General features: G+C 46.8%; 1 protein-coding gene across 1 annotated transcript; it reads left to right on the forward strand.

Moving 5' to 3' along the window:
- Positions 1-4,910: 4,910 nt before the first annotated feature.
- LOC308590135 (phospholipase A2 inhibitor gamma subunit B-like) lies at positions 4,911-11,860 on the forward strand. Its single transcript, XM_081199860.1, has 5 exons — positions 4,911-5,141; positions 7,139-7,240; positions 8,237-8,386; positions 10,028-10,177; positions 11,378-11,860. The coding sequence occupies exons 1-5, from the start codon at positions 5,006-5,008 to the stop codon at positions 11,587-11,589; spliced, it is 750 nt and encodes a 249-aa protein (XP_081055986.1). The 5' UTR covers positions 4,911-5,005; the 3' UTR covers positions 11,590-11,860.
- The last annotated feature ends 235 nt before the right edge of the window (positions 11,861-12,095 follow it).

Consider the following 12,095-nt stretch of genomic DNA (forward strand, 5'->3'; position numbering starts at 1 on the left):
AAAATATAGTCCAGCCCCCCACAAGCTCTGAGGGACAGTGGACTGCCCCCCCCCCGCTGAAAAAGTTTGCTGACCCCTGATCTAGAATCTTGTTACCGCTTGACAGAGATTGGGATACAAGTTGAACGGGATGTTTCCCTGCCCCTGTCCTCAAGTGCTTTGGCTGCTCCTTCAGAGGGAGTGCAACCCCAACCAGAATGACAATAACCTGAACACCATGCATAGAGCTAGTCATGGGTCCGCAACAGGGGTGTGGGCTTCAGTAGGTGCCTGCTAATGCCGACCTCAGATGCTGATTATGTCCAACACTGTTTGCATTTACAACAAAGCCAGGGAGCTGCCATATGGGCAATCATGGCAGTTTTACTGCTAGGCAGTAAACCCAGCACTTCTGTTTTATGAGTTGAACTCTGGACCTAGGGGAAATCTTAATTCATGGCAGCTCAGCAGCGAGATCCAGGGACACACTACAGCTCAGGTCTCTGCAACTGGAGAAAGAGTCTGCCTCAGAGTCAGAGAAGGACCTTTGAGAAAGATCAACCATGAGTTGAGTGACCCATAAATTTGAGACTCTTTCAGGCAAAAGCCATTGGCCTCAGCCCTCTCTCAACTGTGCCAGTCCAAGACACCCCCAAAGCAAAGCCAAAATAGATGGGGGTCCACATTTTGGGGTAGGGTTGTGGAGCTTCAGGCATTGAGGAAGAATGTGGCCCTTAAAGTCTCCCTCTCTGGCCCTTGAACTCTTCCCAAGCCACACCCATCTCTTCACACTCCAAGAGTTTTTGCTGGGGGTGGGGAGGAGATTTTCATTCAGTGCTGCTAATAACTGTTTCTCATCTGACTGGAGAGCAGAGAAGGCTTTGCCAGCATGTGTAGAAGCCAGCCTATAGTGCAAAGGTAAAAGTGCTATTGGTTGCATTACTGTCCACTTCTGCTTTGGCCCCACCCACCACTGTCATGTGACCCTTGGCAGGTTGCAAAGAAGGGTATTCAGCCCTTGGTTAAAAAAGCATCCCCACCCTGCGCTCGGGCCAGCTTTAAAAATCTTGCTGCATGATTCATACACCAGTTCCTACCTTTTTATGCATTCATGAAGGTGTTTGTCCTGCTTCACAGAGGACAGCCCTCTTCACAGGGAGCTCTGGGAACTGCCGACATAGGCCTGGCAGAACAGAAACATTTTCCGCTAATGTTTAACAACATTATAGATCTAATTGTTGTTGTTTAGTCGTTTAGTCGTGTCCGACTCTTCGTGACCCCATGGACCAGAGCATGCCAGGCACTCCTGTCTTCCACTGCCTCCCGCAGTTTGGTCAGACTCATGTTTGTGGCTTCGAGAACACTGTCCAACCATCTCGTCCTCTGTCGTCCCCTTCTCCTTGGGCCCTCCATCTTTCCCAACATCAGGGTCTTTTCCAGGGAGTCTTCTCTTCTCATGAGGTGGCCAAAGTATTGGAGCCTCAGCTTCACGATCTGTCCTTCCAGTGACCACTCAGGGCTGATTTCCTTAAGAATGGATGCGTTTGATCTTCTTGCACTCCATGGGACTCTCAAGAGTCTCCTCCAGCACCATAATTCAAAAGCATCAATTCTTCGGCGATCAGCCTTCTTTATGGTCCAGCTCTCACTTCCATACTTCACTACTGGGAAAACCATGGAAAACCATGGCTTTAACTATACGGACCTTTGTTGGCAAGGTGATGTCTCTGCTATAATAGTATAGATCTAAACTATAGATCTATACTATAATAGTATAGATCTAAACCAGCACTGGGGATTCAGCGTTGAGGTCCACATTCCCTTCTGGTTGACATTCTAAAGGCTACTTGCCACTGGTGGGCAAAGCCAGAAGCAAAAACAAATGGAGCAATGAATGCATAGAGTATCAGAAACAAGCAAGATGAATTGGAGCTCTTAATAACACTTTAGTTGAGATTCATGCCTTGCAGACAGTTGGACTAGTTTAGCCTCTGTGATTCTTACAGGGAGCTAGTTTCTATATGCACTCACTCACCCCTCCCTATCCTGCATCCAGGAAGCAAGAGTCATTCTTAGAGGTCAAGGACACTTTCCCAGGCAAGCAAAAAACACCCCGGGAGGATGTGAAACAGCGAGAGGGCAGGGTGTGGCCAGAGGGACAAAGGGTGTGAGCCAGAAGGGGATTTCACCTGGGGAGAAACCCAAGGGTCAGATAGAAAGGCCTGTGTCTGGATGCATAGATATAATAAAACATGAAAAGTGTTTTCCTTACCGCAGTTAAGAATTAATTGAAGGAGCTTGATAAGGAAGGCTTGTTGGCTGCTGTATCAGTTAGCAGACCTGGTTATATCTTAACTCGCATGCAGTAAATTTGCCTCTTGCTATGTCACGCTCCTACCAGCCACACGTGAAACTTTCCATTGCTCTCTCTGCCCAGGGTTCTTTGTGATTATGGCTACTGTACACCGTTTCAGGAAGCGAACATGTCAGCATTTCCAAGAAGTCAGGGAAGTGGTGCCTTGACCTCTATTTCCTTCTCTGGCTCAGTGCATGATGGATCCATTTCCTTCCTTCCCTCTCAACTCCTGAGGGCCAGCTCTGCCTTCCTCATCACCCTCCAATGAGTTAGATGGAAACCCTAGCTCAGTTGGTAGAGCGTGAGACTCTTAGTCTCAGGCTTGTGGGTTCTAATCCCACGTTGGGCAAAAGATTCCTGCATTGCAAGGGCTTGGACGAGATGGCCCTTGTGGTCCCTTCCAATTCTGTGGTACCATCTGCAGAGGATTGACTGCTTCACTCTGGGGACCCTTAATTTTTGCTATCTTTGACCTATAGAGACTTAGAAGGTTCTGTAGCCCATGATGCCAGGTACCAGCTTTCACCATGTAAACCTATGAAGATCCTGCAGTCATCACCACCTTTCCCACAAGAGGTGGCCATCTGTCATGGATGCTTTAGCTGAGATTCCTGCATTGCAGGGGGTTGGACTAGATGACCATTGAGTCCCTTCCAACTCTTAAGATTCTATGCTTCTATGATCATCCAAGCTGTGATGGCCTGGGACTTGTGCTTGGACTCGGAGCCAGAGGAGTCTCAGTCTGCACCAGATCCTTTGCCCCAGGCGGCATCTGAACCTAGTCTGGGGCCTGATTCTGAAGAGCCCCAGTCCTCACAGGTTCCCCTGCAACAAGCACCAGCTGGGCCCAGTCAGAGGCCTGAGTCTGCCCTGGCTCCAGATGCGGGGATTACCTCATTGCCTTCAGCTGGGCAATCATTTACAGCTGCTCCTCTACCAGTTGGGTCAGGAGAGGCTGAGGCGGCCTCTGGGTGCAGTAACCCACCAACATCTCGCGAGCTGCAAAGCCTGAGGTCTGAGAGAAGGAGAGATCTGAATACTTGCAGGAGGAGTGCTCGCCTTCGGGCGAGACAGGGAGGTGAGTCACCAGGGGATCAGGACTGGCTGTTACCCCAACAGAAATAAAAGGCTGGTGGACCCCGCCCCAGGTTGTGGGAGCAATGTTGCTGTTTGCCAGAAACTGCCTGTGATCCTGTGCCTGACCTTGCCTGGATTCCTGCCTCGTGTCCTGCCTTGGCCCTGTTGGACTGACTCCTTGCGGAACCCTTGGATTCCGGACCATACCTGGACTGCGGTTACTCGGGTTACCCCTGGGCCCAGCGCACAAGCCCCTTCTCTCTAGGCCACCTCTGAGGGAGGTGTGCAGGATGGCAGCATGAGAACAGGCTTTTTCCAGTGGTGGCTTCCTGACTGTAGAATACTTTTCCAGGGAAACACACCAGGAACCATCATTGCCAGGTCTTGGATGTTTATGACCTACAGGGACTGGACTGAAGAGGAAGAGGAATGGTGGAGATCATGTACACACCCCTTCTCTTGTAGCTTCCAGAGAAGAGAGACAGTATTGAATTAGAGCAGAACTCTGAGGGAGATAACAGATCAGAGACAGGCACGCAGCTGAGTTACGAGGTGTTAGGAGAAGGAGGTGGGAGGTGTGCAGCCAGCTGACACGTCTTTAGACAGCATAGATGAGCCACCATCCTCTAGAACTTGACATTTGTTAAGAGTGCAAGAGCAATGGACGAAGAGACATTTGACCACGGGGGGCCACTGTAGGGTCAGATGCTGTTGGGAGAGAAGTCAGAGGAGGTTGGGGGAGGAGCCAGAGTGAGCAATTCCATCATTGAGGGATGTCTGGATTCTTTATCTCTCACCATAACGACTGAATAAAATCATAAGAAAAACCTTTCACGTTTCCTCCCTGCTTCTTGAAGTCACCAGGGGAGGGAGAGAATTCCTCAGGCCTGACAATGACCTAAAAATGCTACCTTTGTGGCAATGGTGGCTAATCTGTGGCTCTCCTGATGTGGGACTACAACTCCCATCATCTCTGACCAGTGGCCACTCTGGCTGGAGCTGAAGGGAATTGGAGTCTAACTAGATCTGGAGAACAACACTGGCTACTGCTGAGTTTTCCTAGCCTATCCATAGCAGAGAAGATATACAAATTAGGAAATGTTTGGGACAAGTCAATGTTTCAAATGCAGATACATGATTTTGCATAGCAAGCAAGAACCAACAGTATGGTGGGATTAGGAAGACCTGGGTTCAGATCACCACTCAACCATGAAACTGCCAGGGTGATGTACTTTGGGCTACACACTACCTCTCAGCCTAGCCTACCTTGCAGGGTGGTTGTTAGAATAAAAGAGCGGTCGTGCCTGCCTGATTGAGAATCCATAGAGGAGCAGGGGAATAAATGGAATGAGTCATAACATGTAAGATGTGTGTGAAACAGGTAGGAATGCATCATGTTTGCAATCAGATTTGTTGTCTGAATCTACTGATTGTTCCAGGAAGTCCTCGAACCCCAGGTAGACACTGCCCAACACTATAAGAGGGACACCTGCACCCAGTTGCTTTACAGGTATTTAAACAGCACAGCAATCCTTTTACTGCAGTTCATTGGGGCAAGTCATTCAATGTTGACATAGGAGCCCCATCTATAAAATGCCCTGTGCACATAAATCTGGGCGCAAGAAGCACTCAAGCTCAGCAATGATCTCAGCCCTACCTTACAGTACCATGTTGCTTCTCCTTGTGCTCTGCCTTCTTTCGCCACTCTTAGTTGCCTCTGCGGATCCACGTAAGTTATTTATCATTGATCACACCCATTTTCCTACTATGCTGTTAGGGACAGAATGGAAGACCTGTACTATGGAATGACATATCAACTGGGCCATCGTTTGATGCTAATCTAGGGGGGTTGAAAACTTTGCTCAAAATGTTCTTGCCACAGACTGATCTTTTATCAGTCCCTGCATTTAGACTCCCATGCTAGCTTTTGAGTGGATGCATTTGGTGATGGGGAATCACAGAATCATAGACTGGTAGTAATCTGTTAAGCCTGCTGTAAGTTCTAAAGGTAGGTTGGCTGAAATATACAGTATTTAGCTAAGTTCTACTGTGTGTGTGTGTGTGTGTGTGTGTGTGTGTGTGTGTGTAGTGCAATGGATGAGCCTAAGTCATGTCCACTAACTTCAAAAGGTCTACTCTTAGTAGGTAAAAGGGGGAATGGAAAAGGACCCCTGGACAGTTAAGTCCAGTAGGACTAGCATTGGGAGGCATATTTTGCATGGATCTATCTATTCTATCTGTCTGTCTATCTATCCAGTGCTTTTTCCTGGGGGGATGCAGGGATACGTATACCCCTAAACATTTTGTGAATCTTTGTAGTTTTGTCCATTTACTGTATTTATTTTTCCCCATTTGGACTATAAAATGGTGATTTTCTTGAGTCAAAATGAGAGTACCTAAACCTTTTTTAAAAAGAAAAAAGCACTCTATCTATCTACCTACCTACCTACCTACCTACCTACCTACCTACCTACCTACATATTGCCACCGGTGTCAGCATTTCTTCTGCACCAGTGGTGGAGGAGGCAGGGCAGGTGGGGCACCTGTGAAGCTGCTGCCTTGGGGACTTCTGCCGCCTGAGGCAATTGCCTCAGTTTGCCTAATGGCAGAGCCAGTTCCATGCTGGTGCACTGCTGGGTTGGAGCTGCACAGTCACAGCACCCAATTAAGACAATTAACAACTAGTTTAGGTCTGAGAAAAGAAGTGCTTCTTCTTGCACAACAACTCATAAGCACCTCTTAAAATTTACTTCCACAAGGTTTGATGGTGGTACCGCCTTAGATGGAATGAAAACAGAATTAGATCAATCTCTGAAGGAGAGACTCCTCAGTGGCTCTGAGTCATGTGAGCTAAAATTTAAATGCTAGATGTAACCTTCTGATTTCGGAGGCACCATACCTCTGTAAGCCAAGTGTGCAAGACAAACATCTAGGAGAAGGGTGATGTCTTCCTGCCCTGTGTGTAACCTTCCTGGACCAGGGCATCCACAGAACAGCGAGGGGCATGGCTGTCCCTCCCATGCTTGAAAAAGTGAAAATCTGGATACAAAAGTTGTTGAGCCATTTCTGGCTTTTAAGGAAATTCCGGATGTGTGGCAACCCTAGTCTAGCATTTCAAGAACCAAGAATATAAGGCAAGAAGAACAGTCATTCTCTCTCTCTCTCTCTCTCTCTCTCTCTCTCTCTCTCTCTCTTTCTCTAGGGGGGAGGGTGTGAGAAACTGTTGTGCTCCCCTGCTTTCAGTGTTGTCTTTCCTCTACATACCCATGAATAATTCTTGTGGGCAGCCATGTTTCGGAAGGCTTGTAGTAGATCACTGAAAAGATGGCATTTTGGCTGGATAAGCACCTTACTTTATAAAAGTTTCTATTAAAAATTGTACATTATAATGCCACACATGTAAATCACATTGTTTCCACCAAAGAATTACGGGAACTGCAATTCGTCTAGGGTTCTGGGTACTGTTGTTCTGTGAGGGGTGAAGTACAGTTCCCAGGTTTTTGGGTGGAGGTCAAGTGCTTTAAGTACACTTTAAATGCAGGGTGTGTACACAGCCAATGTCTGAACGAGGACACATTTCACATTGTGGTGTGTACTCTTGGGAATATGCTGCCCACAACCAGCATTACGCACTGAATGGGACATAGGCTTTCCTCCATTTTTTTCAATGCCTGAGGGTGCTTCAGTCCCATAGTTGTATGATGTCCTTCTCTTGTCTTCCAGCAGCCTTGAAGTGTATACAAGGCTATAATGCTACCCAAGCTCCGACAGATTGTAAAAATGTTTCAGACATCTGTGTGACCATCAAGAACGAGAACGAAATGACTGGTAAGGAAGCGTTGGGAGAAGGAGAGGGGCAGGGAAGCCTGACAACTATTTGGCATCATGTGGTTCCTCCTGGAGGCTTTGAGAATGATCAGGAATCAGCATGACAATTGACAGGGTCGATGGCTTGCCCAGTGGTGTGCCGTGGGTTGCTGGCACCCGGGGCAGGCAAGCAGCCGATGCCTCATTGGAGCCAAATGGGGCCGTGCGACACCACTTGCCTGCCCACACAACTCAGCTCTTGGTGGGCGGCTCCCCCGATGCTTGTGAAGAAGAGTGCCGTGCTGTACTGTGCTAGCCTCCCTCCACCCACACTCAGTCCGTGAGGACCGGGCTGCTTTGCTGTCTTCACTTAGGCAAGGTGGGGATCCCTGAGGAAGCCGGAGCCTGTCTGCAGAATTTTGCACCTGGGGCCACTGCCTCTCTGGTCCCCCCACGCTATGCCACTGGTCTTGCCTCTAGTAGGGGTGCTATTTAGGGAGGCAGTTATGCCTAAGGTGGTTTTTGATTCCACCTGCTGGATGGTAATGATGGCTCAGGCCTGTGTATTATACATGCATGCCAATGGCACAAATCCCTTTAACTTAAAAATACACTACAATGCACCTAGTAACAAGTAATGACTGGTTGCGTTGACAGAAATATAAGAAGCTGTTTTACGCTGAGGCAGACCACTGGTCTATCCAGTTCAGTAGTGTCCGCATTGACTGACAGAGGCTCTCTAAAGTTCCGAACAGGAAGCCTTTTCCCCAGCTCTACCTTGAGAAGGTGGGATTGAACCTGGGACCTTGGTCACTGAAAGCAGATGCTCCTATGTTTCTATGATTATGCTGAGTTCTGGTCTGATCTAGAGGCTCTTATACTCTGGGAAGCCATATTCCCTTGGGAGAACTTGGAACCAAGGTGGAAGGACAAGGCAGAGTAGAGACAATATAGAAGAATTCTGGGGAATGGGGTCTCTTGACGTGTTGTTTGTCTTTTCCCTCTTCCGGTAAACAGGAATCACTTTTAGTACAACATTCTATACATGTGGGAGAAATGATTCTTGTGACAATGCTTTCACCATCACCATAGGAGATAATGCATATCTGCGATACACCTCGGCTTGCTGTACTACAGATGGCTGCAATGCAAACTTAAAATGGGGAGGTAAGTCGTCATCTGCCCCCTCTCTGACAACAGAATTGCAAATCTGGGTCCCTCCAAATGTCATTTTCCTGGTGCACCCAGGTTGATTTCTGCTCATGGTGCTATTGGGGTGGTCTCAATCATTTCATTCATGTTTATGTGTGCAAATGTTTTGGGCTAGTCACATGGCTTCATTTCCAATCAGTGCGCATCCCATTACTTCCTGTGGAACCCTCTTAACTTTTCATTCTACAAATGTATTGGTTTATGTTTCCCCCACTTTTGTTGCTCTATAGCCAGCCCCTCCAGCCAGTGATAATGATGCAATAGAACTGGGGAAGCATCACTGAACAAATGAATGCAGGATAAATCTGCCACTAATGCAGTGTTATTGTTTCAAGAACACACTGCAAAAAGAAATTAGAAATTGTTATAACGAAAGAAAAAAACTCTACGTAAAATCATGTAGAAAGGTTTTCTGCTCTATGGTGCCACTGGTGTCACAGTGTAATAACGAATATAAAACTCTCTTTCCTTACTAATGTAGCTGAGTCCATACACAATTTGCATTTGAAATTGGTAGGAATAGCATGGAGTGTATGAAGTTTTAGTCCCTCTACCTGTTCTCATCCTAATGTAAGGGAGGGATGAAAGTTATCTCTGGACCTCATTCTTTCTGACAAAGAAAATGTTAGAAGAAAACAACATCAAAATAAAGTGTTTGTGGGGGAAAGGTCTCTGTGGGTCACTGATGGAGGAAGAGGGGGAGCCATGGGAGCGCACCGCTCCTGGCGCCACGATCCCGGTGGTGTGCAATCACGGCTGCCCCCCTGCACTGGGCGCTACGCCCCTGCGGGTAGCGCACCATGCCCCCAGGATGCGTGCCACACCCCCGGGATGCACACCAGTCACGCCCCCACCTGCTCTCCGCCCCCGGTTCCGTAGCATGAAGCTCCGCCACTGCTGTGGGTGCCTGCATGTTGCCAACCACCACTACCCCCTCAATTTGGGAATGGCGTCCATAACAAGTGGGTGTTGATAGACATGTGTGGGGAACCACTGGCACTCCAGATGTTGCTTAACTGCACCTTCCCTCAGCCCCAACAAGCATGGCCAATGGGAAGGATGTTGCAAGTTGATAGTTTACCAACATCCGGAGGGCCAAAATTTGCCCACACCTGGCGTAAGAAGAAGGAACTCTGAGTGTGGGACAGGATTGTGTGGGGAGAAACTGACCTCCTAATAATGGTGTTTCTGTGGCCTGCCTGAAAGGGACTAGGGTGGGTTCAGAAAGATGTGGGTCTACGGTGAGCCAGTCCAGGGCTCCCGCTGTTGCATTCACACAACTCCAACCTCCTGCATCCTTTTCCTGCTCCATCATGTGCAAGAGAAGACTGCTGTTTTCCATCTCACTTCTAGCACACACCAGTAGCAGCCATTGTGGTGTGATGGATCAGGCAGGGCAGTTGCATGGATGCTTGGCAAAGCTCCATACAGGTAAACAGCAGAAATGCCAGCATTAGGAGACTTGCTTCACCCCAACACACTGGCTGCTACAGGTGCGTGTGTGAATCAGGCCTTTCAAGGAACCATCAGGCCTCTTCTTAAAATCCTATTTAGAAATTCCCCACACCACTTGCTTCTCTCTTCTTTGCTTCCTAGTTCCTCCAGCTTCTTCGAGAAAGAATGGGCTGGTTTGCTCAACTGGATGTTTCACTGAGACACAGGAACCCTGCAAAGGCGGAAAAGTCTCATGCACAGATGCGGAAAATACTTGCATCAGCGTAACAGGGAACTATGGCCCTAAGGAAGGTACTTATCAGGGGAGGAAGAGGGATTGCATGGGGTAGAGGGAGCAGGTGGGAGGGGAATGCTGCCTCTGGAGCTTCCAGAGATGGACCAACCATGAGCCAAGATGAGATGGACACCTCAGGTGGCAGAGCGAGAGACCTGCTGCCCTGAACCCCAAGTAACAATCTTCCAGGGTGTTCTCTGATGCAAACATCATTGAAATGAACAAGTGCTGTGCCAGAGCATGCAGGGATTGTATCCATGATAAGGTGCTAATGACTTGTGTGCATTGTCCTTTGGTGCACTAAAATGTCTTGGGTGAGGGATTGAATCTGGGCTCCTTCACATAAGTCATTTTCAAATGAGTAGAACCTTGAGATGAGATTATCAAGCTAAATGTTGGAACGTTCAGATTGGCCAAATAAGGAAGTCTTGTATGAGTCAGAATTAGGTACATGTAAAGGAATAGAAGGCACATTTCTATTGTAGAGCAGCTAAAGGATTTTGGGAGATGATACGCAATGAGATGGAAAAAAAAAATTAAGAGGACTCTCCCAAAAAGACCAGAAGCTTTTCTTCTAGCAATATTTGGACCAGATGTACCAAAGAATCAAAGGAATTTGTTTCTGTATGTGACCACTTCAGTGAGAGTACTAGATGCTTCAAAATGGTGGGAGGATGCTGTACATATGAAAGAGGAGTGGCAGTTGAAATTGATGGAATATGCTGAATTAGCAATTTTAACTAGTAAAATTAGAGAACAAGACGAGACAGCCTTCAAGGAAGATTGGGAAATGTTTGTAGATTATTTTTTTAAAAATATTGTAAACATGTTAAAATGCTAGCAGGTTTGGAGTAAGCTTAGCAGTAAAAGTTATTCAGATAATAAGGCGGAGGAAAGAAGGTATAGAATAATTACAATATGCAGCAGCAAAAGATAATTTGAAGAAACCAAGGAAGGGTGGAAGGGAAGTTGATTACCAAGGGAATACATATTGGAAAATGTTTGACTAGTTGTATTTTATTTTTCGAAATTTATAAATAAAATTTATAAACAAACAAACAAATAAGCATTTTTCGCCTAGTGCATAGTTAAATGATGGGATTCGGTCTTATAAGATGTAGTGATGATGGCCACCATCTTGGATGGCTTTCAAAAAATATTGGACAGATTCACGGAGGATAAGACTGTCAATGACTATTAACCATGTCTACTTGCAGGTGCCAATTTCACCCTGAAGGGTTGTGGAACAAGAAACGTATGTGAATTCAAGGGCAAAAATGTGCTCATTAATGGAACCAGCTACTCAGTGAAAAACGCAACCTGTGAGAATGCTAAATCCTCCAGCACCAAGCATATCCTGGGGAAGAGTTCCTTTCTCCTCCTGCTACCCAGTATCTCCAGCATTCTCTTTATGAAGTTTCTTTCCTGAGCTCTCTTTACATGCCAGCCAACTTGTAGGATCCATGCCATGTGCTTTTGGGCACCCGAGTGAAGAAATCTGTCAAGTTCAGTGCTCTTAAGTTTCTCATTTAAAAAAATCTTAAATTCTTTTCTCCACAATACTACAGCAATCTGCATTTTTTTAAAAAAATCAATCCACATTTTAGCATAAATTTCTCCTAATAAACACAGTTTGTAATTGCAGTTTAACCAGTATAGAGTTTTGCCAGCATTTCTCCCTAATATAATGCATTTGTATACAGTGGTACCTCGGGTTAAAGAACTTAATTCGTTCCGGAGGTCCGTTCTTAACCAGAAACTGTTCTTAACCTGAGGTACTACTTTAGCTAATGGGGCCTCCCGCTGCCGCCGCACGATTTCTGTTCTCATCCTGAAGCAAAGTTCTTAACCCGAGGTACTATTTCTGGGTTAGCGGAGTCTGTAACCTGAAGCGCCTGTAACCCGAGGTACCACTGTATATGTTATTATCACCAA

Source organism: Podarcis bocagei (genome assembly GCF_964188305.1).
Source record: "Podarcis bocagei genome assembly, chromosome: 7".
NCBI classification, from domain to species: domain Eukaryota; kingdom Metazoa; phylum Chordata; class Lepidosauria; order Squamata; family Lacertidae; genus Podarcis; species Podarcis bocagei.